General features: G+C 62.9%; 2 protein-coding genes across 4 annotated transcripts in view; one reads left to right on the plus strand and one right to left on the minus strand.

Moving 5' to 3' along the window:
- The window catches only part of THTPA (thiamine triphosphatase), a 48,345-nt gene that overhangs the window by 17,176 nt on the left and 3,350 nt on the right, over positions 1 to 27,819 (plus strand). The gene's annotated exons all lie outside the window — the stretch shown is intronic.
- ZFHX2 (zinc finger homeobox 2) lies at positions 188 to 27,646 on the minus strand. The gene is made up of 10 exons (XM_084645561.1): positions 27,448 to 27,646; positions 12,397 to 14,558; positions 10,798 to 11,306; positions 10,156 to 10,396; positions 9,002 to 9,067; positions 8,459 to 8,511; positions 7,897 to 8,100; positions 6,734 to 6,854; positions 3,060 to 6,296; positions 188 to 2,606 (listed from the first exon to the last, which is right to left on the minus strand). The coding sequence occupies exons 2-10, from the start codon at positions 14,501 to 14,503 to the stop codon at positions 1,816 to 1,818; spliced, it is 7,329 nt and encodes a 2,442-aa protein (XP_084501687.1). The 5' UTR covers positions 14,504 to 14,558; positions 27,448 to 27,646; the 3' UTR covers positions 188 to 1,815.

Raw genomic sequence — 27,819 nt, forward strand, 5'->3', positions numbered from 1 at the left:
GAGCCTTGCAGGGGGCGGGGCTCCTTCCACAGGAGGCGGAGCCAGGGACGGGAACACACAGGACAAATCCCCTAAAGCAATGGGAATTTCCACCATCTCCGTCCACTTTCTCCTTCTGATTCTTCCCCCCACTTTGCCCATCCGCTCCGTGACCCGATGCGCCCCCGCGACCGCTCTTTTCTTTCATAGCATTTATTTTCAATTCCTTTTATTTCCTTTTGGGGGGGATCTTTTCCCTTGTCCCCCCTTTTCTTTAAATACACAACAAATGCCGGGTTTTTTGGTGCTCCGGTGGGGAGGGCGGGTTGGAGGCGGGGGGGAGCACAAGCCCAAGTTTTATTTCCCCCCCTTCCCCCCCCCATGGTTTGTAGTACGTTTGGTTCACAGCGACGAGCGGGCTCACAAAACGGCCCCTTCCCGTCGTAGAAATGACTCGATCCTGGGGTGCAGGGGACACGGGGGGGGGAGTTTAAAACTACCCGACCGGGTGATGGAAATAAAATCATTTCGACGGGATGAGGCGGGGAAGGGGGGCAGACCCAGCCCTTTGCCGTCGGACGTTGAGGTGCGGCCTCGGGCTGAGTTCTCTTTTGGGGGGGCGGAGGCGTCTGTCAGGTCCTCGCTCGGGTGGTTGCGTGGTTGGTGGGTTTTTGGTTGCGGTAGGAGAAGCTTTGGCTTCGCGGGGCGGCAGGTGGGGGGTGAATTCGTTCCCTCGTCCGGCGGCCTGGGTGGATGGGGAGGAAGTTTTTGGGTCGGGGGAACCGGGCACGTGGGGATCTTTTAAAGCCTTTCAAGGATTGGGGGTCGGGGGGGCACGTCCATCGATCCACGCCCTCCTCCCCGCCCCGGGTCGCCCCGGAAACACTGGGGAGCGAGGGCTGAGCCTGCAAAGCCCTCGGCCGAGAGACCGGCGGGGCGATGGGCCCCCGGTCCCCTGTTTGGTTGGGGCTGGAGCCAGTGTCTGTCTGTCCGTCCGTCCGTCCCGACGAGTTCTATACACAATGGGCGGAGCATGCTCGAGGGGAGGAGAAGAGGCGGGATTTCGGGGGGGGACGGATGGGGGGTCCAGGGGTTGCCCCCCCCCGTTTTTCATTTCCTTGAGTTTGTCTCTCGTGCTGTCCTTTGAGTTGAGTTTTGGTTTTGGCCTGTCTTGATCGGTAACAGTACGGGGCATGTGCTGGGGGGGGCAGCCTGGGGGGCACCTGGGAGTTGGCATGAGGGGAAGGGAGGCTGGGGGAGGAGAGGGAGGTGGTGGGGTGGGTCATGTGGAAGCCCTGTCTCATGTGTGTGGGGGGGCAGAGTCTGAGACGTCTCTGGGGTGCACAGGGAGCATATGTGGGGCTGAAGGCTGGGGGCATTTAGGGAGCCTGCGTGGCGGGAACATGCCTGACACGTGTGTGGAGAGGTGGGGGTGTGTGGGGCCAGCTGTGTTGGGAACACGCCTAGCACACGTGGGGCCACCTCGCCAACCAAGAAGGCCGGGTGTGTGCGTTCAATTCACGCCCCCCCCACGCACCCAGCTGTGCCAACTCCCTAGAGCTGGGTTGGGAGTATGGGGGAGGGGCAAGGGGGCACATTGGGAGCTGGGGAGGCAGACTGGGGGGTATGTGGATATGTTGGAAGCTGGCAGTGGGTGTTCCGGGTGGGGGGTCCCTCAGGACCGGGGCAGTCCTGGGTTGGGGTTCCCCAGAGTGAGGGGGCTTGGGGGCTGGTATTGGGGGTTCCAGGCTGGGGGTCACCCAGGGCGGGAGGGTTCCGGGAGGCGGGGGGGGGAGGGTCCAGGTGCCCCCCGTCTCCAGCTGCACCCCGCGCGGTTCATAAAGCTAGAAGCGTGGTCGAGGTAGAGTTGCTTTTTGGGCTGGGGTCCGAGTGAGGTAACTTTGCTTCCTCTTTGGCAAAGGCCGGGGTGGGGCCGGGGGCGGGGCCGGGGGCGGGGCCGGCCTTGCGGCGGTGGGCGCTGGAGCGGAGGTGGGCCCCCAGCGCCTCCCGCCCGCTCACCAGCACCTCGCACGCCAGGCAGTGGTAGGTGCAGACGGGCACCCGCAGCGGAGCGGGCGCCGGCTGGCCGTAGTAGCAGAAGCCGGTCTGGTGGGCCGCGGCCGCCGCCTCCCCCTCGAACGCCGCCTTGCACTGGCAGCATAGGTAGTGGTGGGCCACGTCCACCGTGGAGACCCCGGCCGGCTCGGGGGCCTCGGGGGCGGGCAGCAGGCTGCCGGGCAGCAGGCTGATGAGGGTCTGAGGTATGACGGGATTCATGGGGAACAGCCCCTTCTTCATGCCGTACAGCTGCTGGAAGTAGCCGCCGGGCAGCGGGGCACTGAACAGAGAGGCCGGGGCACCCGCTGGCACGGAGAAGGGCAGGAACTGGGTGCCCAGGAGGGCGGGCACCGTCGGCTTCAAACTCTTCAGGGTCTTTAGGGTGGGCGAGGTGGGGTTGGCCACGGTGCTGGGAAGTCTGGTGGCTCCGGCGACGGACGCTCCGGCGGCTCCCGGCTCTGGCTGGGTCTCCCCGGCGGGCTCCAGAGCTGAGCCGAGCTGGCTCTGAGGTAAGGGACGTCCTGGCGGCGTGGAACCCAGGAGTCCGGTGCTGGGGGCGGCGGAGGGGCCTGCTCAGAGGAGGGGGAGGGGAAGGGGAAAAGCATTGCGGGGAGGTCAGCATGGTGGGCTGAGAGTCCCTGCCCCTCCCTGCCCACCTGGTCCCACTCTATCCGTGCCCCCCCCTCCCCGGCATAACCATGGGAACTCCACCCCAACCCAGAGAGGGAAGGAAGTTGGGAAGGGGGAGGGGAGCCGGGGTGTAGGAAGCTGGGAGTGGGAAGGGAAATACGGGAGGAGAGGGGAAGAAGGGTGGGAAGCAGGGGGCACCGCTAGAGGAGAGGGAGTGGGGCGCATGCAGAAGGGGGACAGGGCAGGGGGAAGGTGGGTGGGCCCGGGGCGGGAGAGGGAGGAGCAATGTAGAGGCATGGGGTCGGTAGGAGGATGCTGGAAGCAGGGGCAGGGAAGCCCCCTTTCCCCTCCCCCCACTGACACCACTCACCTCTCCATGCCCTTCCACTCACCTGTGGCGCTGGCTGCCGGGGAGGCTCCAGGGGGGACGGGCAGGAGCGGGGGCCCTGGCACCCCTTCGTGGCCCTCGCTGCGCAGCTGGGCCTGCACGGCCTCCTTGAGCCGGGCCAGGTGGCCACGGGAGAACAGGTGGCCACGGCAGGAGACGTAGAAGTCGTACTTGACCTGGCAGACGGGGCACTCAGCCCGAGGCTCAGGGGGGCCCTCAGAGGGAGCCCCAGGGCCCCCCTCACCCAAGGCTACCTTAGCCTTCTTCTCTTTGGCCCGTGCGTTCTGGAACCAGACCTGGATGACCCTCTTGGGCAGGCCGATCTCCTCGCCCAGCACCTCGCACTCCTGCATGGTGGGCGTTCGGTAGGCCTCATAACACGCCTTCATGATCTTCAGCTGCAGGCTGGACATCTGGGTCCGGTAGCGGCGCTGGCCCAGCAGATCCAGCCCAGCCACCCCCTCCGACGCCCGCCCGTGCCCGCCCGGCGACTCTGGGTCGGCCAAGGAGGAGGAAGAGGAAGAGGAGGAAGAAGAGTCGCTCAGATCACCACCAGATGGGCTCCGGGCTTCGTTAAACTCTGATGGCTCTGGCTCGGCCTGGTTGATGCTGTAGGGGACTTTGGCTGTCCCACTATCAGAGACGCCATCAGAGGTGTTGGCCATCCCCCCACCGGAGACATTGGAGGTCCCACCAACGGAGATGTTGGCCGTCCCCCCACCGGAGACATTGGAGGTCCCGCCAACGGAGATGTTGGCCGTCCCTCCACCGGAGACATTGGAGGTCCCGCCAACGGAGATGTTGGCCGTCCCGCCGATGGTGACGTTGGCCATCCCGCCACTGGAGATGTTGGAGATCCCAGCAACGGAGACGTTGGCTGTCCCGCCCCCAGGACTCAACTTGGCCAAGGAAGAGGATGGGGAGGTCTTGATGGGGGGGATCCCGGCGCTGGCAGCGCACCGGAACTGTCCCTTGCGTTCCCTGGCACGGGTGTTTTGGAACCACACCTGCACCACCCGTTTCTTGAGCCCCACCTCCTCTGAGATACAGTCCAGCATCTTGCGGGTGGGGTTCGAGTCCTGCACGTACCAGCGGTAGAGGACGTCCAGCTGCTCTGGGAGGATGGTGGTTCGGAGACGCTTGTCTCGCGGAGGCTCCCCTTCGCCACTGCTCCCGCCACCCGGCGACTGGCTCCCATCCTCATGCTTCCTCTTCATGGGCACCCCCTGGCTGCGGGGCAGCTCCGGCAGTGGGTCATGAGGGGCCAGGAGTGCTGAGCCATGGGCTCCTGGTGCATCTGAAGAGAATGCGGGGGCGTTGCTCTCCAGGGGCTCCATGGCTCCATCGTTCACTGGCTGATCTTCCTTGGGGTCTCCATCGCCCCTTGGTGCCTCTTCCTCCTCTTCCGCCTCCTCTTCCTCAGCTGGTGGCTCAGGCTCTTCCTCCGGTTCCTCTTCCTCTGGCTCTTCCTCTCCTTCTTCCTCCTCCTCCTCATTGCCTTCCACTGAGGGACGGTCATCATAGCATTTCTTGAGATGCCGTACCAGGTCAAAGATGCACCGGAAGGCGGCTTGGCATTTCTTACAGCTGGGTTGGCTGGTGACAATGCCCCCTCCAGCACCCCCTGCCTCAGCGCCGTTCTTCCGGGCCTTCTGCCGGGCATTCTGGAACCACACCACGATGACCCGGTTGGCCAAGCCCAGGAGGATGGAGAGACGCTCCACCTCGCCGTCCTTGGGGTAGGCGCTGGCTTCAAAGAAGGACTGGAGAGCCTGCGACTGGAACTCGGTGAATTTGGTGCGGGAGAACCGCCGGCTCGACTGACCATCCCGGGATGGGTCCATCCCTGCTTCCTCTTCCTCACCCTGGACCCACCGCCCTTCGGCTTCGGCCAGCCCTGGGGGCACCACCACCGGCACCGGCTGCATCAGGAAGGGTGGGCAGAGAGGGGGGATGCCGGGGGGCGCTGGGGGGATCTCCGTGGGGGCAGGGCCCTCGGACGGCGGGTACATGCTGTCGTAGGTCTTCCGGAACTGGGCGGCGTAGCGGCTGAGGGCCTCGAAGGGCAGGAAGCGCCGGTGAACGTGCTCCTCGTGCGTCTTCAGGATGAGCATGTTGGAGAAGACCTTCCCACAGGTGCCACACCGCAGCTTCTCGGCCGGCGGGCGGGGCAGCGGGGCCACTGGAGGGGGGGCTGTGCCCCCCGGCCCCTGCTTTCCCTCATTGTACTGAATCACCAGCTCGAAGCCGAAGTTCTCCAGCAGAGCCTTGGCCGCCGGGTGGGAGGCCACGTTGGCTTCCTCTCCGCCAGTGTCCTCCTCCGTCTCCGTCTTGGCCGGGGCAGGCGGCGGGGGCGGCGGGGGCGGGGGCGGCTCTTTGGGTGGAGCCAGGATCAGCGGGGCGGACGGGGCCGGCAGGGCCAGGGCCGGCGCAGCCAGCGCGAGCTTGGGCGCCCCCTTGAGGTCGTGCAGGTAGAAGGGCAGGAGGAGCTGCTGCTGTTGCAGCTTGAGGAGAGATTCCGGCACGACCGGGAATGGCGGCAGCAGCGGGGGGGAGAAGAGCGGTGCCGGGAAGGGCAGCGCCCCTGGCACCTCCAGGATCTTGGGGGGCTCGGCTTCAGTGGGGGGCACCGGGGCTGCCTCCCCCGCCTCCCCTGCCTCCCCTGCCTCTCCTTTGCTGGCGGCCTCCGCCTTGGCCACCCGGGAGCGGGTCTGGTGGAGCACCGAGCGCATGTGGATCTCCAGGGTGGAGCTCTGGTTGTACGACACCCGGCACGTGGTGCATTTGTAGGGCTTGTCGGAGGAGGGCGGGGGGGCACCGGGAGCCCCCGAGTCACCCCTGGACGGGGCGCTGGGGTCGGCCGAAGCCTTCTTCATCTTGTGGAGGTGGGAGACGGAGTTGTAGTGGACCAGGAGGATGTTCTTCTGGGTGAAGGACTCTTTGCACACCGTGCACTTGTAGGGCCGCGACGGATCCAAGAACTTGTCCAGGGCGAAGTTGGTGGCTTTCCGGTAGGACAGGGGGTGCCGTGGGTCCTGGAGGGCCGGCAAGGTCTCGGGGGGGCGCTGCTGCTCCTCAGAGGGGGCGGGAAGCTGGACAGGGGCTTCCTCCTCCATGTCGTTGGCCTTCGGAGCCGGGGGGGAGGCCGGGCAGGGCTGGGGGGGCAGGTCGGCTGCTGGAGGAGGAGGCGAGGGGGCAGGGGCGAGTGGGGCTGAGGTGGTGGCGTCTCCAGCAGGGGGCGCTGCAGCAAGGGGGGAGGAGCAAGAGAAAGTTGTGGGGGGATCAATAAAGGCGGCGGTGGTTCTGGGGAGGAGTCCCCCCATATACCCCCCACTCCAGTCTCCCCAGGGGTGAACCCTTCGTGAATCCCTTGCCATCCTCCAGCTCCCATCCCAGCCCCAGGGGGCGCTGTGCCGGTGGTCCCGGTCCTGCCCCATCTCCCATCCCGGCCCCAGGGGGCGCTGTGCCAGGGGTCCCAGCCATTCCCCATCTCCCATGCCGGCCCCAGGGGGCGCTGTGCCGGTGGTCCCGGTCCTGCCCCATCTCCCAGACCGGCCCCAAGGGGCGCTGTGCCGGTGGTCCCGGTCCTGCCCCATCTCCCAGACCGGCCCCAGGGGGCGCTGTGCCAGGGGTCCCAGCCATTCCCCATCTCCCATCCCGGCCCCAGGGGGCGCTCACCTGTGGGTGCGAATTCACACTCCCCCCTGCACTCAGGGTTGGGGGCTGCTCCTGTCTCGGGAGGTTCGGGGGCAGGGCTGGGTAGGACTTTGGTGGCAAAGTTCATCTCCACTGTGGTGGCCTGGGCAGAGAACGAAACAGGAGAATTAAATGAGTTATACCAGGCCCGGACCCCGTCTCCCAGCCTGGCACTCGGGGGCACGCTGCTGGGGGGGTCCCAGCCTGGCACTGGGGGGCGCTGTGTTGGGGGGGTCCCAGCCTGGCACTGGGGGGCGCTGTGCTGGGGGTCCCAGCCTGGCACTGGGGGGCGCTGTGCTGGGGGGGTCCCAGCCTGGCACAGGGGGTGCTGTGTGTCGGGGGGTCCCAGCCTGGCACTGGGGGGTGCTGTGTCGGGGGGTCCCAGCCTGGCACTGGGGGGTGCTGTGTTGGGGGGTCCCAGACTGGCACAGGGGGCGCTGTGTTTCAGGGGGGCCCAGCCTGGCACTGGGGGGCGCTGTGTCGGGGGGGTCCCAGCCTGGCACAAGGGGCGCTGTGTTTCGGGGGGGTCCCAGCCTGGCACTGGGGGGCGCTGTGTCGGGGGAGTCCCAGCCTGGCACTGGGGGGTGCTGTGTCGGGGGGGTCCCAGCCTGGCACTGGGGGGTGCTGTGTCGGGGGGGTCCCAGCCTGGCACAAGGGGGCACAGTGCTGGGGGGGTCCCAGCCTGGCACTGGGGGGCGCTGTGCTGGGGGTCCCAACCTGGCACTGGGGGAGCACTGCTGGGGGGTCCCAACCTGGCACTGGGGGGTGCTGTGTGTCGGGGGGGTCCGAGCCTGGCACTGGGGGCACTGTGTTTCGGGGGGTCCCAGCCTGGCACTGGGGGGCGCTGTGTCGGGGGGGTCCCAGCCTGGCACAGGGGGTGCTGTGTTTCGGGGGGTCCCAGCCTGGCACTGGGGGGCGCTGTGTCGGGGGGGTCGCAGCCTGGCACAGGGGGTGCTGTGTTTCGGGGGGTCCCAGCCTGGCACTGGGGGGCGCTGTGTCGGGGGGGTCCCAGCCTGGCACAGGGGGAGCTGTGTTTCGGGGGGTCCCAGCCTGGCACTGGGGGGCGCTGTGTCGGGGGAGTCCCAGCCTGGCACTGGGGGGCACTGTGTTTTGGGGGTCCCAGGCTGGCACGGGGGGGCGCTCACCACAAGGAGCAGTTTCTCCACACATTCGGGCACCACGTTGTGGACGTGACTGAGATGGACCCGCAGGCTGCCCCTGCCCACCAGCTGCTCCTCCTGGCACAGCGGGCACCGGTAGGTCGGCTGCAGGGCATGCTGGGAGACGGCATGGCTGCGCACCCCCGCCAGCGCCCGGCTCACGTAGCTGCAGTATGGGCAGCAGAACACCTGGGGGGGCAGGGGGGCCGAGAGAGGGGTTGTCAGATCATATGGGGGGCGAAGCATTTGGGACAGGTGAAAAGGACCCAGGCCTCCGGGATGGGGGAAAGGGACCCCGGCATCGAAGACCAGAGAGGGGATCCAGGAATCTGGGACAGCTGTCCTGCAGCTCCCAGTCCCAGGAGGTGGGGCAGGGAGAGACAGGGCTGGGCAAAAAGGGACCCAGGAGTCCGGGACCGGGGAAAGGAACCCAGGCATCTGGGACAGCAGCCCTGCAGCTGTCAGCCCTTGGGGCATGGTGGAGGGACCAGGATTGGACCCAGGTGTCCGGGATGGGAAGTCGCCCTCTCCCAGTTGGGGTGCTCACCACGGTCTGGGTTTCCCCCGATGCGTGGCTCTTCGTCTCTGTCTCGTCCAGTCCTGCAGTGTGTGTGGGGGTGTGTGTTAGTGACTGGCTCTGCTTCCCCCCCCACCCAACCTGCACCCCCTTGAGCCCCCCCGGGGCAGACGGGATGGGCTATGGAAGTGGGAGCAGTCGGGTGGGGCTGGGGGCATGATGAATGGGCGGCATGAGCCCCCCTTTGGAGCGGCTCGCCCCGCGGCCCACCCCGTCTGCCTTCGACCCTGCCCCTCTCCCCCTCCGCGGGAGCCCCTCCCCCTCTGCCCCCCGCCAAACTGCCCTGGGCCGCCAGCCATGCCCAGCACCAGCCCGCTGGCCTCCCCCTTGGGCACAGCCTTGGGGAGCGGGCATGCATGCGCGGGGTCAGGGCCACCAGGCCACCCGGCTGCAGGAGGGTCAAGCAGGGAGGGCAAAGCTGGAATCTCCCAGCGGGTTGCAGGAACCCAGGTGTCCTGCGAGGGGGGGGGAGAGGGCAGAACCCAGGCGTCCTGCGGCGGAGGGGCCACTCACCTGGGGGCGGGGCTTTGTTCAGAGTCTCTTTCTCGGGGGTCGTGGGCTCAGATGCCGACTCCTTCCCTGGTGGGGGGCAGACGGGATGGGTTATGGGAGTGGGAGCAGTCGGGTGGGGCCGGGGGTGGGGAAATGCTCCCCCGCCCCTGCTTCGTTCCCCCCATCCCTGTGTCAGTTTTGTTCGACTGGCCCCAGAACCAGACCGTGCCCCTCACTCCCGACCCGCAGCTCCCTGCCAGCCCAGCCCCCACCCCGGGCCCTGCCGGTGCCCCTCACTCCTAACCTGCAGCCCCTGCCGGCCCTGCCCCCCCACCCTGCCAGTGCCCCTCACTCCTGACCCGCAGCCCCTGCCGGCCCTACCCTGCCCCCCACTCAGCTTTGCTGGTGCTCCTCACTCCCGACCCGCAGCCCCTGCCGGCCCTGCCCCCCCACCCTGCCAGTGCCCCTCACTCCTGACCCGCAGCCCCTGCCGGCCCTACCCTGCCCCCCACTCAGCTTTGCTGGTGCTCCTCACTCCCGACCCGCAGCCCCTGCCGGCCCTGTCCGCCCCCCCCCGGGCCCTGCTGGTGCCCCTCACTCCTGACCCGCAGCCCCCTGCCAGCCCAGCCCCCACCCCAGGCCCTGCGGTGCCCCTCACTCCCGACCCGCAGCCCCCTGCCAGCCCAGCGCCCCTCCCCCCTGCCACCCTGCCGGTGCCCCTCACTCCCGACCCGCAGCCCCCTGCTAGCCCAGCTCTGCCCCCCTGCTCGGCCAGTGCCCCTCACTCCCGACCCACAGCTCCCCAGGTTCAGGGGGTGGGGAAGGGGGGGCAGATTCCAGGCCTGGGGTCCCCCGTGCGGCTGTCAGTCGCACAGAGATAATTTCTCTCTTTCTCTGGCTCATTTTCCCCGTTCCTTCATTCGCCCCGCTGGTTGCTAGGCAACGAGTCCCGGTGTCTGTCAGAATCCATGCGGGGGGGGCGAGTTTCCCCGCAGCCGCTTCGCGCTTGAATGTGTCCCAGGGCGGCATGAGCCTGAAACACCCCGGGGGGTGGGGAGCAGCGGCCGTGACGGCGCCCCTCACTCCCGATCCGCAGCCCCATGGTCTGCCCACCCTGGGCTCCCCCCCTTTCCCAGCTCTGCCGGTGCCCCCCCCGACCCATAGCCCCTGGGTACCGGTGCTCCGGGGCACGGGCTCGGCCAGGCGGATGCATCTCTCCAGGGCCTTGGTGCCCTCGTCTGTGGGTCGCCCGCCCTGCAGCAGGTGGAGGCGGTGCTGGCCCTGGGCATCGCGGTGCCGGGGGGCCCGCAGGTGGGACAGAATGGCGAGGCAGGAAGGAGCGGTGGTGTTGCAGAGCAGGCAGTGGAAGTGCGGGGGGTCGGGACCCGGCGCCGACGCCTCCAACTCCAGCAGGAACTGGGGTGGGGAGAGAGAGATCAGAGGTGTTGGTGGGGGAGCCCCCCCCAACCCTGCCCCCAACACTCCCCTCCTGGCTTCCCACCCCCCCAGAACCAATGCGTCCCCCCCTCTGTTGGTTGCCTCACCCCCATGCCCGGTTGCCACGCCCTCCCCTTTCATTCCCCGCCTCCAGTGCATGGCAGACCCGCCCTCTCATAGCCCGGGCACACTCCTCATGCCCCACCCCTTCTGCTGTAGCCCCACCCTCCCCTGCTAGCCCAGCCCCTCCTCACCTTGTATCTTGGCTTGCCCTCCTCTGGTCCCCTCCCGTCCCCTCTCCCCCAACTCCACCCTCTCCCGCAGCCCTGCCTCATCCTTACCTGGAAGCCCCCCCCTTCCCCAGAGCCCTGCCCCCTCACCTTGTAGCTTCGCTCGCCCTCCTCGTGCCCCGCCCCCCGCACGTGCAGCCGCATCTTCTCCTTGCTGTTGGTCTCGTAGTCGCAGAGGTTGCAGCGCAGGTGGAGGGGGGCCGGGGCAGGGGCAGGGCCAGGCTGCAGCTCGGCCCCTCCGGGGGCGGCGGTGGGCAAGGCCCCGCCCCCCTCGCGCAGGTGGGCAGCCAGCTGGTACTTGTGGGCGTGCTTGTCAGTCTTGAGGTGCAGCTGGAAGTTGGCCTTGAGCTGGGTGCCGTAGGCGCAGAGCCGACAGCGGTGGAGATCCCCCGCCACCTCCTTCCACTCGGCCTCGGGCAGCCGGCGCGGAGCGGTGGAGTGCCGCAGCAGCTCCTCCACACTGTCCGTGCCGAACCGCTGGCACACCAGGCAGCCGAAGAGCCGCTCCGATGCCACTGGCACAGCCAGTGGGGGGGAGGCAGGGGCCGGCGGGGGCAGAGGACATGGGGAGGGGGAAAGTGACACCGGAGCCGCTGGGACTGGGGCAGGGAGAGAGAGAGAGAAGGGGAAAGAGAAAGAGGAAAAGGAAGAAAGAATGAGAGAAAAGGGAAGAATGAATAGGAAAGAAAGGAATAAAGAATGAACAGGAAATTGAAAGAAAATGAACAAGAGAGAACGAATAAAAGAGAGAAAGAAAGAATGAATGAACGAACAAATGAGGGAGAGAGAAGACAAAAAGAATGAACGAATGAAACAGGAAGAAATGAGGAATGAATAAATGAGCAAGAAAGGCAGCCAGAACGGGGAAACAATTGAAAGAATGAATGAGAGGAAAGAGAGAAAGAATGAATGTGTGTGAGCAAGAAAGGAGGAACGCATGAACAAGAAAAAAGAGGAATGAAAGAACAAATTAATGTATAAGAAAGAATGGGTAAAGAAAAAACAATGAAAGTAAAGAAGGAAAGGATGAATGGATGGATGGATGAGAGAGAGAAAAGGAAAGAACAAAAGAAAAAAGGAATGAATAAAAAATGGAAGTGGAAGGAATGAGAGAAAGAATGATTGCGAGTCAGAAAGAAGGAAGGAAGAAACGAATGAAAAGAAAGATAGGGCGAAATGTAGAGAGAAGATGGACAGAAGAGAATGGATGAAATCTGTTAATATTGACCTGAAAAGATATTTTCCCTACTGCCCCCACAAACTCTCTTGGGGGATCCCAGCCTTTCCAGCCCCCTCCAGATTCTCAGTGTCCTGCCCCCTGGAAGGAGGAAGAGGAATGATGGGATGGAGCAGGAGAGAAGGGATGGGAATTTCAGAGGTGGCAGTAGGGTTGGGAAGGCGGCGAGAAGCTCACTGGTGGGGTGGACACGGGGATACATGGTGAGGAAGGAGCGACATGGGAGGACGTGAACAGGGATCCCCCTATTGATGGCCATCCCAAAGTTGGACCCCATTGTTGGCCAACCCAACATTGACCCCACTGTTGGCCAACCCACCCAAAATTAACTACTGAGGGGAATGGGGGGCACAGTGTGGGCAGAAGGTCACTGGTGGTGATGGTGTTGACAGGGGGAGATGTGAAGGCATGGTGTGAGTGTCACAGTGAGGCAAAGGGCCACAGCCCCTTACCTGGTGCTGAAACCGCCCCCTTCCTCCCAGCGGGACCCAGTGGGTGGAAGCCATTGAGCAGCAGCTGGGCTGGTTCCATGGGCTTCTCCACCCGCAGTCCCTGGACGGCGCTGGTGGCTCCTGCATGGTGGTGGCCATGGTGGTGACCCAGAGCCTGCACCCCATAGAACTGGAAGAGCTCAGTCTGTGGCTGCTGTTTCCCCCCACTGCTGCCCCCCGGCTGTCCCAGGAGTCCAGGCAAGGCCAGTGGCAGCCCTTGGTGGAGGAGAAGCACATTCTGCATGTGCTTTTCTGATGTCATGTGGATGCGTAGGTTGCGGGAGATGCCGGTCTCATAGCTGCAGACTTTGCACTGCCAGGACGTCTTGCTCTTGGTCTCTTTCTCCTCAGGGGCCACAGGGGTCGGGGCTGTGGGGGTGGCTGGTGGCACCGGATGGGCCCCGCCGCTCGTGTTGGCTTGGAAACCCTGAAGGTTGGCTAGATGCTTGTCCGACTGCATGTGGATGCTGAGGTTCCCCTTGGTGGTGGTGGAGTAGTTGCAGGCCTCACAGCGGTATGGCTTATAGCCACAGTTGTAACTCTCGCCGCGGGCGAGGCGTGGGTGGGGGCCTCCGGCACTGCAGAAGGCGCAGTGGCTGTTGCTTTCAGGATGCTTCTCCTTCATGTGGACATCCAAGGTCTGCTGGTACTTGTAGTGCCAGTTGCATTTGGGGCACTTGAGGGTTTTGCAGGAGTTGCGGGAATGCAGCAGGGACATGTGGCCAGAGAGACTGAGCCCAGGATAGGCCATGGCCGTGTAATCGTCCCCAAAGCCAATAGGGACCCCTCCAGTGTTGGGGTTGACCCCGCTGTTGGCCAACCCATCATTGGCCTCATTGTTGAGCTCGGTGTTGGCCAACCCAACGTTGACCTCGGTGTTGGCCTTCTCTGGTGGTGGGTCATCTGGGACGTTGGTGCCTCTTGGTGGGCTTTGGCCGTGTGAGCTTTGGTCTGGCGGAAGCCTCAGCCCATCCTCTTCTTCCTTCCTGCCTTCAGCCTTCTCCTCCTCTTGCTCCTCCTCCTGTCCCCCGTTGGCCCAGTCCACGCTGCCGGCCCTTGAATCTTTGGCATCGGGTGGCTTGCGTCCTTCTTGGGGGCTTCTCTCCTCCTCCTCCTCCTTCATTACATTCACCCATCCACTACACATTCCGGCGCTGAGGTCCACCCTGCTGGTGGGGTTATTTGGTTCTAGGAAGCTGAGGGCAGTGCCCTGGAGAACGGCGGGAACCCCTCGGGACAGGGCCCGGCGCTCCCCGGGGCTGAACTGCACCCCATGGGCCGAGAGGGCATGGGATGCCAAGGAGCGGCCCTGTCGGAAGGAGAGACGGCAGGCCAAGCACAGCCAGGGTGGCCATGATGGTTCTTCCTCTTGGCCAACTTTGGCTTCCCCCTCCCCGTCGGTGACGGGATCTTTGGGTTCGGTGGGAGAGTTTTTGGCAGAGGTGGTGGGAGCAGAGGCCCTGGCTAGTCGGTAGCTGCGGAAGGCGCCGGATGGGGGCTGCTCGCCCGGCGCTGAGGTATTCTGGGACATTTGGTCAGTAGACATAAAGCCTTGGTTGGGGCCGCCATCTTGGACGTGGAGGGTGGACACCGGCAGGGTTGCCGTGGCGCCAGGGTAGCCCTTTGGTAAGAGAACATGGCTGCCGCTGAGGAGATAGGCTGAGCCATCAGGGAAGAAGAGCAGATGGGCTGTGCTGCCATCATCTTCCACATCCTCTTCATCATCATCATTGCCTCCTTCTTCCTCCTCCTCCTGGCCATCTTCCCTGGGGGCCGAGGGTTGGAGGAGGGATGGGCTTGGTGCTACTAGGCTGAAGCCTGCCTGGAGTTGTGGGGTGGACAAGATGGCCGCTGGGAGACTGGCGGGGCCTGGTTCCAGCCGCGGGATGGGGCTGGGCCTCATGGTCTCAGCGGGGGAAGGGGAGGCGGAGGGGGGGTCCGGCAGGGAGGGTTCTTTGGTGGCTGGAGGGGCGGAGGGGTCCTGAGGTGGCCAGCCCGCAGCCCTGGCATCCTGCCCGTCGGCCAGGGGGGCGGAGGAGGAGGAGGCAAAGTTAGAGGGAGCGTCCATGGCGGTGGAGGCAGGAGGAGCGTGGAGGGGTCATCTCAGCGCAGGAGCCGAGACCCTACGGGGGGCAGGGGGGAGAACAGAGTGAAAGAAGGAGGGTGAGAAAAAAGGAGAGCACGGGAGCCCCCGCACACCCCCCCGCACCCCCCCGCCCCCTCCACGCAGCCAGGACCCATCGAGACTGGGCGAGCAGAGCCCCCTACGGGGCAGGGCCTAGTACTGCATCCCCCCACACCGGCGACCAGGGCCCCACTCCTCCCATCCCCTGTGGCCCCTGGGCGGGGACTGGCCGGCTCAGGGGGGCTGGGAGTGGGGCGCAGGGCCTGTCCCCTCCATGGGGCGCTGGCTGGAGGATTGGGGTGCCGGTTGGGGAGGAACTGGTGGGGGAGGGGGAGATTGTTTAACTTGCAAATAAGAGGAGTTTATTTAACTGGCAAATCCAGGCTGGAGGAGGAATTTCCATTGCAAATGCAGCTGGACACAGGCTGGGAGTGGGGGGGGAGGACACAGGGGAGGGGCTGAGAACCACAGGGGGCACTTGGGGAGCTTGGGCTGAGAGACAGAATCGCCAGGGCATGGGACCCCTGAGACCAGCCTGCTCGGGGGAACCAGGCCTAAGAGCGGCGAAATGCACCTCCACCTCCCGGATAGCTAGATGCAGGGGGTGCAGGTGGGTGGATGGATCGGGGGGTGCAGGGGGTGGATGGGGACAGGTGGATGGATGGATGGATGGATGGATAGGGGGGTGGGTGGGTGCAGGAGATGAATGGATGGGGAGTGGGTGCAGGGGGTGGGTGGGGATGGATGAATGGATAGGGGGGTGGAGGGTGCAGGGGGTGGGTGGGGATGGAAGGGTGGATGGGGGGGTGCAGGGGGTGGATGGATGGGTGGATGGGGGGGTGCAGGGGGTGGATGGATGCAGGTGGGGGGAGGCCATAGTCTGATATTCCTTCCTACTCGTCCCTTGCCGTAGACCCCTCCATTTGCCGTCATTCGGCCCCCCTTTCCCCATCCATCCCCCGGTCTCTCTCCCCCTTTTCACCCCCCCCCCCGTTCCCATCTCACTCCGTTTCCCATGTCTCCGCTGGGGCGAGGGGAGGGGGAGTTCCAGGCGGGGGGGGGCGGACTCCCCCCTCCGAGGGGAGTCTTGTGGATGCAAATCACCTCATTAAGGAACCAGCGGCGGGCAGGGTAATTAGCCTGGGCCTTGTATTTCTTATCAGCGACACAAAGGCAGCGGGGTGGGGGAGGGGAGAGAGATGGAGGGAAGAAAACAGGGGCTGGAGGGAGGGAAAGGGAAGGATGGAGGGAGCGAGGCAGCGGGAGACAGGGAAAGAAAACGAGAGAGAGCTCGGGAGAGCGAAAGGCTGGAAAAGAGGGTTGGAGGCAGAGGCCAGAGGGACTGACGCAAGGAATGAGACAGAAGGAGGGATGGAGGGAGGGAACGAAACAGACAGAGGAGAAGGGGGGACGACGATGCAACAGACAGGAAAGAAGAGAACGGAGGAAATGGAGGAGGAAGGAGGGAAGGAGACAGAGGAGGAGGAAGGAGGGAATGAAGCAGGGAGAGGAGGAGGATGGAGGGAAGGAGACAGAGGAGGAGGATGGAGGGAACGAAGCAGGGAGAGGAGGAGGAAGGAGGGAAGGAGACAGAGGAGGAGGAAGGAGGGAACGAAGCAGGGAGAGGAGGAGGAAGGAGGGAACGAAGCAGGGAAGGAGGAGGATGGAGGGAACGAAGCAGGGAGAGGAGGAGGAAGGGGGGAAGGAGACAGAGGAGGAGGATGGAGGGAACGAAGCAGGGAAGGAGGATGGAGGAAACGAAGCAGGGAAGGAGGAGGAAGGGGGGAAGGAGACAGAGGAGGAGGATGGAGGGAACGAAGCAGGGAGAGGAGGAGGAAGGAGGGAAGGAGACAGAGGAGGAGGAAGGAGGGAACGAAGCAGGGAGAGGAGGAGGATGGAGGGAACGAAGCAGGGAAGAGGAGGATGGAGGGAAGGAGACAGAGGAGAAGGATGGAGGGAACGAAGCAGGGAGAGGAGGAGGAAGGAGGGAAGGAGACAGAGGAGGAGGATGGAGGGAACGAAGCAGGGAAGGAGGAGGATGGAGGGAAGGAGACAGAGGAGGAGGATGGAGGGAACGAAGCAGGGAGAGGAGGAGGATGGAGGGAACGAAGCAGGGAGAGGAGGAGGAAGGAGGGAAGGAGACAGAGGAGGAGGAAGGAGGGAACGAAGCAGGGAAGGAGGATGGAGGGAACGAAGCAGGGAAGGAGGAGGAAGGGGGGAAGGAGACAGAGGAGGAGGATGGAGGGAACGAAGCAGGGAGAGGAGGAGGAAGGAGGGAACGAAGCAGGGAAGGAGGAGGAAGGGTGGAAGGAGACAGAGGAGGAGGATGGAGGGAACGAAGCAGGGAGAGGAGGAGGAAGGAGGGAAGGAGACAGAGGAGGAGGATGGAGGGAACGAAGCAGGGAGAGGAGGAGGAAGGGGGGAAGGAGACAGGAGGAGAAAGGAGGGAAGGAAGCAGGGAGAGGAGAAGGAAGGAGGGAACGGAGGAGGAAGGAGGGAACGAAGCAGGGAGAGGAGGAGGATGGAGGGAACGAAGCAGGGAGAGGAGGAGGAAGGAGGGAAGGAGACAGAGGAGGAGGAAGGAGGGAAGGAAGCAGGGAGAGGAGGAGGAAGGGTGGAAGGAGACAGAGGAGGAGGATGGAGGGAACGAAGCAGGGAGAGGAGGAGGATGGAGGGAACGAAGCAGGGAGAGGAGGAGGAAGGAGGGAAGGAGACAGAGGAGGAGGATGGAGGGAACGAAGCAGGGAAGGAGGAGGAAGGGGGGAAGGAGACAGGAGGAGAAAGGAGGGAAGGAAGCAGGGAGAGGAGAAGGAAGGAGGGAACGGAGGAGGAAGGAGGGAACGAAGCAGGGAGAGGAGGAGGAAGGAGGGAAGGAGACAGAGGAGGAGGATGGAGGGAATGAAGCAGGGAGAGGAGGAGGAAGGAGGGAAGGAGACAGAGGAGGAGGATGGAGGGAATGAAGCAGGGAGAGGAGGAGGAAGGAGGGAAGGAGACAGAGGAGGAGGAAGGAGGGAACGAAGCAGGGAAGGAGGATGGAGGGAACGAAGCAGGGAAGGAGGAGGAAGGGGGGAAGGAGACAGAGGAGGAGGATGGAGGGAACGAAGCAGGGAGAGGAGGAGGAAGGAGGGAACGAAGCAGGGAAGGAGGAGGAAGGGTGGAAGGAGACAGAGGAGGAGGATGGAGGGAACGAAGCAGGGAGAGGAAGAGGATGGAGGGAACGAAGCAGGGAGAGGAGGAGGAAGGAGGGAAGGAGACAGAGGAGGAGGATGGAGGGAACGAAGCAGGGAGAGGAGGAGGAAGGGGGGAAGGAGACAGGAGGAGAAAGGAGGGAAGGAAGCAGGGAGAGGAGAAGGAAGGAGGGAACGGAGGAGGAAGGAGGGAACGAAGCAGGGAGAGGAGGAGGATGGAGGGAACGAAGCAGGGAGAGGAGGAGGAAGGAGGGAAGGAGACAGAGGAGGAGGAAGGAGGGAAGGAAGCAGGGAGAGGAGGAGGAAGGGTGGAAGGAGACAGAGGAGGAGGATGGAGGGAACGAAGCAGGGAGAGGAGGAGGATGGAGGGAACGAAGCAGGGAGAGGAGGAGGAAGGAGGGAAGGAGACAGAGGAGGAGGATGGAGGGAACGAAGCAGGGAGAGGAGGAGGAAGGGGGGAAGGAGACAGGAGGAGAAAGGAGGGAAGGAAGCAGGGAGAGGAGAAGGAAGGAGGGAACGGAGGAGGAAGGAGGGAACGAAGCAGGGAGAGGAGGAGGATGGAGGGAACGAAGCAGGGAGAGGAGGAGGAAGGAGGGAAGGAGACAGAGGAGGAGGAAGGAGGGAAGGAAGCAGGGAGAGGAGGAGGAAGGGTGGAAGGAGACAGAGGAGGAGGATGGAGGGAACGAAGCAGGGAGAGGAGGAGGATGGAGGGAACGAAGCAGGGAGAGGAGGAGGAAGGAGGGAAGGAGACAGAGGAGGAGGATGGAGGGAACGAAGCAGGGAGAGGAGGAGGAAGGGGGGAAGGAGACAGGAGGAGAAAGGAGGGAAGGAAGCAGGGAGAGGAGAAGGAAGGAGGGAACGGAGGAGGAAGGAGGGAACGAAGCAGGGAGAGGAGGAGGATGGAGGGAACGAAGCAGGGAGAGGAGGAGGAAGGAGGGAAGGAGACAGAGGAGGAGGATGGAGGGAATGAAGCAGGGAGAGGAGGAGGAAGGGGGGAAGGAGACAGCGGAGGGGACAGAGCAAGGCAGTGATGGGGGGGTGACCCAGGGGTCCATGCCGCAGGCGGTGGGGGAGGGGCGGGGTCGGTGCAGGCCGATTTGGGGAGATTCATGTTGGGGGGGCGACGGGGCCGCAGCAACTGTCAATAAAACGAGCGAGATGTCGAGAAACCAGCCTGTGGGGAAGGGGAGATGCTCTGCCCCCCCCCGAGCCCCGTTGGTGCCCCTCACTCCCGACCCGCAGCCCCCTGCCAGCCCAGCCCTGCCCCCCCCAAGCCCCGCTGGTGCCCCTCACTCCGGACCCCGCAGCCCTGATAGCCCAGCCCTGCCCCCCTGCTCCCTTCGCTCTCACCTGGGGGGCAGGGCTGGCTTGTGGCACTAATTGGTGGGAGAGGAGAAACGCTCGGTACCAGCTCGGGGAGCCCCGGAGAGGGGAGCTCCCGGCTCCTCGAGCCCCGTTCCAGCAGGGGGCGCTGGGGGGGCAGGAGGGCAGGGCCTGGCTGGGGGTTGGGGGGGAGGGATGCCTGCGGTGGTTGGCCTTTCTCCTAGGCCTGACATCCCACAATGCACTAGGGCACTCGTTTGCATCGAATTTGCATACAACCCTGAGCCCGGGGTGTCCCAGAGGCTTCTCTGCTCTTGTTGTGTGTGCTGAGGGGTGGGGGAGGTGTGGACTGGAGGCTCCACCCACTCATCTGCATATGCAAATATGCAAACCCCACCAGAGGGCGCAGGGCAGAGAGACTGGAAAAGCCACAACATCCTCTGGCTCTCTTGTGTGTGCGCCGATCGGGTGTGTCAGCGGGGTGTGTGTGTGTCTGTGTGTGTGCACGTCTGTGTGTACCGATCGGGTGTGTCGGCAGGGTGTGTGTGTCTGTGTGTGTGCACGTCTGTGTGTACCGATTGGGTGTGTCGGCGGTGTGTGTGTGTGTGTGTGTGTGTGCGCCGATCGGGTGTGTCAGCGGGGTGTGTGTGTGTGTGTGTGCGCGCCGATCGGGTGTGTCGGCGGGGTGTGTGTGTGTGTGTGTGCACCGATTGGGTGTGTCGGCAGTGTGTGTGTGTGTGTGCACAGGTGTGTGTACCAATTGGGTGTGTCAGCTCTGTGTGTGTGTCTGTGTGTGTGTGTATGTATCAATCGGGTGTGTCAGCTGTGTGTGTGTGTGCATCGACCAGGTGTGTTGGTTGTGTGTGCACACGTGTATGTGTACCGATCGGGTGTGTTCGCTGTGCTTGTGTGTGTGTGTGTCTGTGTGTACCGATTGGGTGTGTCGGCAGTGTGTGTGTGTGTGTGTGTGTGTGTGCACAGGTGTGTGTACCAATCAGGTGTGTCAGCTCTGTGTGTGCATGTGTGTGTGTGTGTGTGTATCAATCGGGTGTGTCAGCTGTGTGTGTGTGTATCAACCAGGTGTGTTGGTTGTGTGTGCGCACGTGTATGTGTACCGATCGGGTGTGTTCGCTGTGCTTGTGTGTGTGTGCGTGTGTATCGATTGCGTGGGTCAGCTGTGTGTGTCTGTGTGTGTCTGTGTACGTGTGTGCACTGATTGGGTGTGTCGACTCTGTGTGTGTGTGTGTGTGAGTGTGTGTGTACTGATTAGGTGTGTCGGCAGTGTGTGTGTGTGTGAGAGTGTGTGTGTACCGATTGGGTGTGTCGGTGGTGTGTGTGTGTGTCTGTGTGTGCACAGGTGTGTGTACCGATCAGGTGTGTCAGCTCTGTGTGTGCATGTGTGTGTGTGTGTGTATCAATCGGGTGTGTCAGCTGTGTGTGTGTATCGACCAGGTGTGTTGGTCGTGTGTGCGCACGTGTATGTGTACCGATCGGGTGTGTTCACTGTGCTTGTGTGTGTGTGTGTACCGATTGGGTGTGTCGGCAGTGTGTGTGTGTCTGTGTGTGCACGGGTGTGTGTACCGATCAGGTGTGTCAGCTCTGTGTGTGCATGTGTGTGTGTGAGCGTGTGTGTACCGATTGGATGTGTTGGCAGTGTGCGTGTGTCTGTGTGTGTGTGTGTGTGTACCGATTGGGTGTGTCGGCGGTGTGTGTGTGTGTGTGTGCGCGCACTGATTGGGTGTGTAGGCAGTGTGTGTGTGTGTCTGTGTGTGCACAGGTGTGTGTACCGATCAGGTGTGTCAGCTCTGTGTGTGCATGTGTGTGTGTATCAATCGGGTGTGTCAGCTGTGTGTGTGTGTATCGACCAGGTGTGTTGGTTGTGTGTGCGCACGTGTATGTGTACTGATCGGGTGTGTTCGCTGTGCTTGTGTGTGTGTGTGTGTGTCTGTGTGTACCGATTGGGTGGGTCGGCAGTGTGTGTCTGTGTACGTGTGTGCACTGATCGGGTGTGTCGACTGTGTGTGTGTGCACCGATTGGGTGTGTGTCGTGTATCTCGATAGGGTGTGTTGACTGTGTGTGTGTGTGCGTGTCGTGTGTATCTATCAGGTGTATCAGCTGTGCACGTGTGTGTGGTGTATATCCATCAGGTGTGTGTTGTGTAGCTCCATCGGCTGTGTCGACTGTGCATGTGTGTGGTGTATATTGACTGGGTGTGTGTTACGTGCATCCATCAGTGCATCGACTCTGTGTGTGTCTTGTGTGTGTCAATGGGGTGTGGGAACTGGAGGGGTGGTGTATATCGACCAGCTGTGTGGCTTGGATGCGTTATGTATACTGATCACGCGCGCGTGTTCTCCACATTGATTGGGCGTGTCGCCTGGGGGTGTGTTGTGTGTATCCATTGTGGGTGTGTCAATTGTATGCCAGCTGTGCACTGGTGCACTTGCTGTGTGCGTCGACTGCACACGCGTGCCCCTGTCCTGTCTGTGCCGAGTGTGTCATTGTGCGACTCTGGGGGGATGTTTGGGGGGTGTTACAGAATGCGGCAGTCCAGGGAGCCCTGTCTCTGTGTGTGCTGGCTTGTGTGGCTCAGTGTGTTGTGTTTGTGTAGTCGCACTTGAATGACCCGTCTTTTTTGAGGGTAGGGGGTTGCATGTGTGTTGACGGGTATGTTGTGTATTTGTGTGAGATGTTGTGTGTGTTCCTGTCTCTCTCTGGGGGTGCTGTGTATGACTGTGAGATGCTTGTGTATATGGTGTGGTGGTGTGTAGTGGGGTGAGGGTGGAGGTTTTGGTTAGCACCTATATGTATATGGCGTGTGTGATGGGGGGGGTATAGAGGTGTCTACATGTGAGTTGTGTGTGTCTGGGTGGGAGTGGTTGTGTGTACATTATTCAGTGTCAGGGTGCGGGGTGTGTGTGTGGCTGACAGCACGTGTTGTGTTACTGGGGATTGTGTGGTTGTATCTGGCTGTGGGAGTGGATTGTGTGTGTGTGAGAGAGAAAGATGGTGGAGTGTTGGTGGGGGGGGTTGTGTTACTGTGGCAAGGAATGGGAGGGGGATGTGGTGGTGGTTGTGTTGTTGTGGGGGGGTTGTGTTATTGAAGTATGTGCTGTGATGTTGTTTTCCATTTGGAGATTATGTCAGGTGGGTTTTGTGTTGTTGTATTTGTTCTCTGGTAGTGTGTTGTGGGTTTCTGTTGTGGTGTAGTGTGCAGTTAGGGTGTGTGGGTGTCTTTAGGGTTTGTGTTGGAGTCATATGTTTGTTGGGTTGTATTAGACGATGTTTCTACTTTGTTTGTTGTGACTGGTTTTCTGGGTGTCTGTTGTGTACTTTTTGTGAGGGTTAGGTTTTGTGTGTGTTGTTGGTTGTGGTCTGTGTTTCTTGTGGGTTTTGCATTTTGCATATTGTTGGCTGGTTGTCCTTTCTGGTTGTTGTGGGTTTTGTATATTGTGTGTTATTGGTTGGATTTTGTGTCAGTTGGTTGCGTTTTTGGTGGGGGGTGTTGTGGATTTAGTATTTTGTGTCTTGGTGGTGGAGTTTTTGTGGGGTTGGGATTGGGGCTTTGTGCGTTGTTGTTTTGTGGGTTTGCGTTGGGAGGGGTTTATTGTGGATTCTGGTTTTATTGTATGTTTCTGGTTTTATTGTGGGTTCTCTGCGGTTATGTGATTTGTATTTTGTGTGTTGTTGCTTGGTTGTGCTTTTTGGTGTTTGATTTCTGGGGGGTTGTGTCACCATTTGCGGGGGGTGCTTTGTGAAACCTTGGCGGGGTTTGTATGATTGTGTGTTACATTTGTCATGTTGTGTTTGGCCTCATTCTGGGAGATGTGTTTGTGCTGGGCTTTTGTGGTGTTTACATTTGCTTCTTCATTTGCCTGTTGTGTGGCCTGGTTGTGTGGTTGTGTGCAGCGTCCTGCTGGCTGGTTGTGTTTTGCGAGGGTGTGTTTTTGTGTGGAGTGTTGGTTGGTTGTGTTTTATCTTTCTGTTGTGTGGGACTTCGGAGGTGAGGGGCTAGCAGTTGTGTTGTGGGTCTGTATTGTGATTCTCTCGTGTGCGGTTGTGCGCTGGGTACCCCTGCCTGGTTCTGTTCTGTGTGTGTTGTGTCCTGCTGCTGGGTTGTGTTTGGTGTGTTTGTTTTGCTGTCTCCTCTGCTGTGTCCCATCACGAGCCCGTTGGGGCTGCTACACAACTCAATACGCACAGAACGGCAACACGGCAACAACCTCCTTTAGGCCTCAGCCAGAGAGAACAAGTGATTCAAACACCCCATACTGCCCAGATGGGGGGAGTCCCATAAAATCAGAGAGAGAACCCAGGAGTCCTGGCTCCCAGCCCCCCGCTCTAACCACCACACCCCACTCCCCTCCCAGAGACAGGGAGAGAACCCAGGAGTCCTGTCTCCCAGCCCCCGCTGTAACCACCCCCCTCCCGTGCTATGGGTTCTATCCTGTGCGGGGGGAGGGGGGAGCGAGGGAGCGAAGAAGCAGGTGACGGAGGAAGAAGGATTGTAAAATCGATGGGCTGAGCCAGCCAGGGCACGGAGCTGTCGCCCACTGGAATATATGAGCTTCCTTGATACACTCCGACTTCCACCCCTCCGCCGGCCCGGCTTCTTCCTTCCCTCCACCCCTCCGCCAACCTGGCTTCTTCCTTCCCTCCACCCCTCTGCCGGCCCGGCTTCTTCCTTCCCTCCATCCCTCCGCCGGCCCAGCTTCTTCCTTCCCTCCACCCCTCCGCCGGCCCGGCTTCTTCCTTCCCTCCACCCCTCCGCCGGCCCGGCTTCTTCCTTCCCTCCACCCCTCTGCCGGCCCGGCTTCTTCCTTCCCTCCACCCCTCTGCCGGCCTGCTTCTTCCTTCCCTCCATCCCTCCGCCGGCCTAGCTTCTTCCTTCCCTCCACCCCTCCGCCGGCCCGGCTTCTTCCTTCCCTCCACCCCTCCGCCGGCCCGGCTTCTTCCTTCCCTCCACCCCTCCGCCAACCTGGCTTCTTCCTTCCCTCCACCCCTCTGCCGGCCCGGCTTCTTCCTTCGCTCCATCCCTCTGCCGGCCTGCTTCTTCCTTCCCTCCATCCCTCCGCCGGCCTAGCTTCTTCCTTCCCTCCACCCCTCCGCCGGCCCGGCTTCTTCCTTCCCTCCATCCCTCCGCCGGCCTGCTTCTTCCTTCCCTCCATCCCTCCGCCGGCCCGGCTTCTTCCTTCCCTCCATCCCTCTGCCGGCCCTTTTCCCTCCTTCCCTCCGCCAGCCTGCTTCTTCCTTCCCTCCACCCCTCCGCCAGCCCGGTTCCCTCCTTCCCTCCATCCCTCTGCCGGCCAGGTTCCCTCCTTCCCTTCATCCCTCTGCCGGCCCGGCTCCTTCCTTCCTTCCATCCCTCTGCTGGCCTGGTTCCCTCCTTACCTCCATCAGCCCGGTTCCCTCCTTCTCTCCATCCCTCCGCCGGCCTGGCTTCTTCCTTCCCTCCATTCCTCCACCAGCCTGCTCCTTCCTTCCCTCCATCCCTCCGCCAGCCTGGCTTCTTCCTTCCCTCCATCCCTCCGCCAGCCTGGCTTCTTCCTTCCCTCCATCCCTCTGCTGGCCCGGTTCCCTTCTTCCCTCCATCCCTCTGCCAGCCTGGTTCCCTCCTTCCCTCCACCAGCCTGGCTTCTTCCTTCCCTCCATCCCTCCGCCAGCCTGCTTCTTCCTTCCCTCCATCCCTCCACCAACCCGGCTCCATCCTTCCCTCCATCCCTCTGCCAGCCAGGTTCCCTCCTTCCCTTCATCCCTCCATCCCTCTGCTGGCCCGGTTCCCTCCTTACCTCCATCCCTCCGCCAGCCTGGCTTCTTCCTTCCCTCCATCCCTCCGCTGGCCCGGTTCCCTTCTTCCCTCCATCCCTCTGCCAGCCTGGTTCCCTCCTTCCCTCCACCAGCCTGGCTTCTTCCTTCCCTCCATCCCTCCGCCAGCCTGCTTCTTCCTTCCCTCCATCCCTCCGCCAGCCTGCTTCTTCCTTCCCTCCATCCCTCCACCAACCCGGCTCCATCCTTCCCTCCATCCCTCTGCCAGCCAGGTTCCCTCCTTCCCTTCCTCCCTCCATCCCTCTGCTGGCCCGGTTCCCTCCTTACCTCCATCCCTCCGCCAGCCTGGCTTCTTCCTTCCCTCCATCCCTCTGCCGGCCTGGTTCCTTCCCTCCCTCCATTCCTCCTCCGGCCCGGTTCCCTCCTTCCCTGTGCCAGCCTGACTCCTTCCTTCCCTCCAGCCCTCCGCCGGCCCGGCTTCTTCTTTCCCTCCATCCCTGTGGCTTCCCTCCATCCCTCCACCAGCCAGTTTCCCTCCATCCCTGTCTGCTTCCCTCCACACGTCCGCCGGCCTGGTTCTCTCCTTCGCTCCATCCCTCCGCCCACCCCACCCCCTGTTCTCCAGCCGAGATGGAGGGAAGGAGAGAAAGGAGGGGGGACAGTCTCTGGGGCAGTGTGTTTGGGGGGGCCGCTCTTCCCCCCACATTGTTCCCCCCACCCATGGAGGGCACGGGGGGGCATGGAGGGTGGCTCTCGCAAAACCGCTATTGCTCCTTTCCCCTCCCCCACTGTCCACATCCCCCACCCCATCTCCCCTTTGTCCCCCCCACTTCCCGACATTGCTACTCCCCCAACCCCCACCTCTGGCTGTAGCCGGGACAGGAGTGGGTGTCTGGAGCCAAACAAGGGGGCCTAGCTGGAGGGGGGGAACCCAATACTGGGACCCCCAGCAGACAACCCCCGCGTCTGGGCCTGGCCCTCACCCCCCCCCACACACTCCTTGTCCCATCCCTCCTTCCATCCATCCCTCCATGCCCCATCGACCCCTCCCTCCATCTCCACATCCCCTCCACCCCTCCTTCCATCCCTGCACACCCCTCCTTCCATGCACCCTTCCATCCCTCCTTCCATCCATCCCTCCATCTCCACATCACCTCCACCCCTCCTTCCATCCATCCCCCATCCCTCCATCTCCACATCCCCTCCACCCTTCCTTCCATCCATCCCTCTTTCCATCCCCGCACACCCCTCCTTCCATCCTCCCTTCCATCCATCCTTCCCTCCATGCATCCCTCATCCAAACCTTCCTCCGTCCCCTATCCCTCCATCCCCACACTCCTCCATCTCCACATCCCCTCCATCCCTCCTTCCATCCCCACACACCCCTCCTTCCATCCCTCCTTCCATCCATCCTCCATCCCTCCATCTCCACATCCCCTCCACCCCTCCTTCCATCCACCCTTCCACCCATCCCTCCATCTCCACATCCCCTCCAACCCTCCTTCCATCCATCCCTCCATCTCCACATCCCCTCCATCCCTCCTTCCATCCCCTCCACCCCTCCTTCCATCCCCGCACACCCCTCCTTCCATCCACCCTTCCATCCACCATCTCCACATCCCCTCCACCCCTCCTTCCATCCTCCCTTCCGTCCCTCCATGCCCCATCCTCTATCCAACCTCCCATCCCTACATTCTCCTCTCCAGCCTTCCTTCGCTTCATCCCCACACACCCCTCCATTGTCCTGTCTCAGTCCTCTCTCCTCCTCCATCCCCCCTTCCTCTCTCATCTCCTTCCCCTGCCCTCTTCCCTCCTTCCTTCTCGCCTCCCTCCCCTGTTCTGCGGGCTCCCCGCCATGCACCCTCTCCCTTTCCCCCTCTCATCTGTCTCCTTCCCCTCCCCTCCACTTGCCCCATCCCCTCCCCTCACTCCTTCCCCTCCACTCCCCATCCCCTCCCCTCCACTCGCCCTGTCCCCTCCCCTCCCCCATTTCCTCCCCTTGCTCCTTCCCTTCCCCTCCACTCGCCCCATCCCCTCCCCTCCCCTCTCTCCTTCCCCTCCCTTCCCCTCCACTCACCCCATCCCCTTCCCTAGCTCCTTCCTCTCCCCTCCCCTCCTCTCCTTCCCTCTCTTTCTCCTTCTCCCTCTTCATTCTCCCCTCCATCATTCTATCTCCCCTTCCCCCTCTTCACCCCCCATCCATCCCCCTCTGTCTCCTTCCCTGTCTCCATTCCCCTCCATTCCTCCTTGTCTCCTTCTCCCTCTCCATCGCCCTCCCTCTCTCTCTCCTTCCCCATGTCCATCCCCCCTCTGTCTCCTTCCCCTCTCCATCGCCCTCCCTCCCTCCCTCTGTCTCCTTCCCCCTCTCCATCCCCCTCTCTCTCCTTCCCCCGTCCATCCCTCCTCCGTCCCTCTCTGTCCCCATCCCCCTCTCCATTCTCCCCTCCATCCCTCTCTGTCTCCTTCCCCCTCTCCATTCCTCCCTCCATCCCTTTCTGTCTCCTTCCCTCTCTCCATCCCCCTCCCTCTCTCCTCTGTCTCCTTCCCTCCCCCCTCCCGTTCACACGCTGCCAGCCGGAGTGAAGCGATGGGAAATCGATCCCACTTACTCTGCTCGCTGGAAGAGGGGGCTCCGCCGGGGGTGGGGATGGGGGGGGGAGCTCGGCTCCGGCCGCTCCCCTCCTCCAGCGCCTCCCCCTGGCTCAGGCCCGGCCCGCGGATCGATCGGGGCGCCGCCGGGGCTTCCCCATTGATTTACACTCGTCCGCGCCCGCCCTGCTCCGCTCCCTCGCTCCGGAGCTGCCGGCAGCCGCGCCACACAATGGAATAATCAATTTCCCTCCCCCCCCCGCCCTCCAGCACCCCGGCGGGGGGGGGGGGGGGGCGGCAGGGAGCAGGTGCAGCTGAGCATGATGGGAAATGTAGTCTCTCGCCCCCCCCGCAGGCTCTGCCCCCCCTCGCCTCTGCACCCTGGGATGGAC

Source organism: Lepidochelys olivacea (genome assembly GCF_965140295.1).
Source record: "Lepidochelys olivacea isolate rLepOli2 genome assembly, chromosome: 13".
Lineage (NCBI taxonomy): Eukaryota > Metazoa > Chordata > Testudines > Cheloniidae > Lepidochelys > Lepidochelys olivacea.

What these genes read in the sequence shown, in the direction of transcription:
- ZFHX2 (XM_084645561.1), bottom strand. Translation starts at nt 14,503, where the DNA reads ATGGACGCTCCCTCTAACTTTGCCTCCTCCTCCTCCGCCCCCCTGGCC. An exon ending in GCCCGTGCCCCGGAGCACCG is followed by an intron (nt 9,068 to 10,155) that starts GTACCCAGGGGC and finishes GCCCCCCACCAG; the next exon opens with GGAAGGAGTCGGCATCTGAG. An exon ending in GAACAAAGCCCCGCCCCCAG is followed by an intron (nt 8,512 to 9,001) that starts GTGAGTGGCCCC and finishes CACACACTGCAG; the next exon opens with GACTGGACGAGACAGAGACG.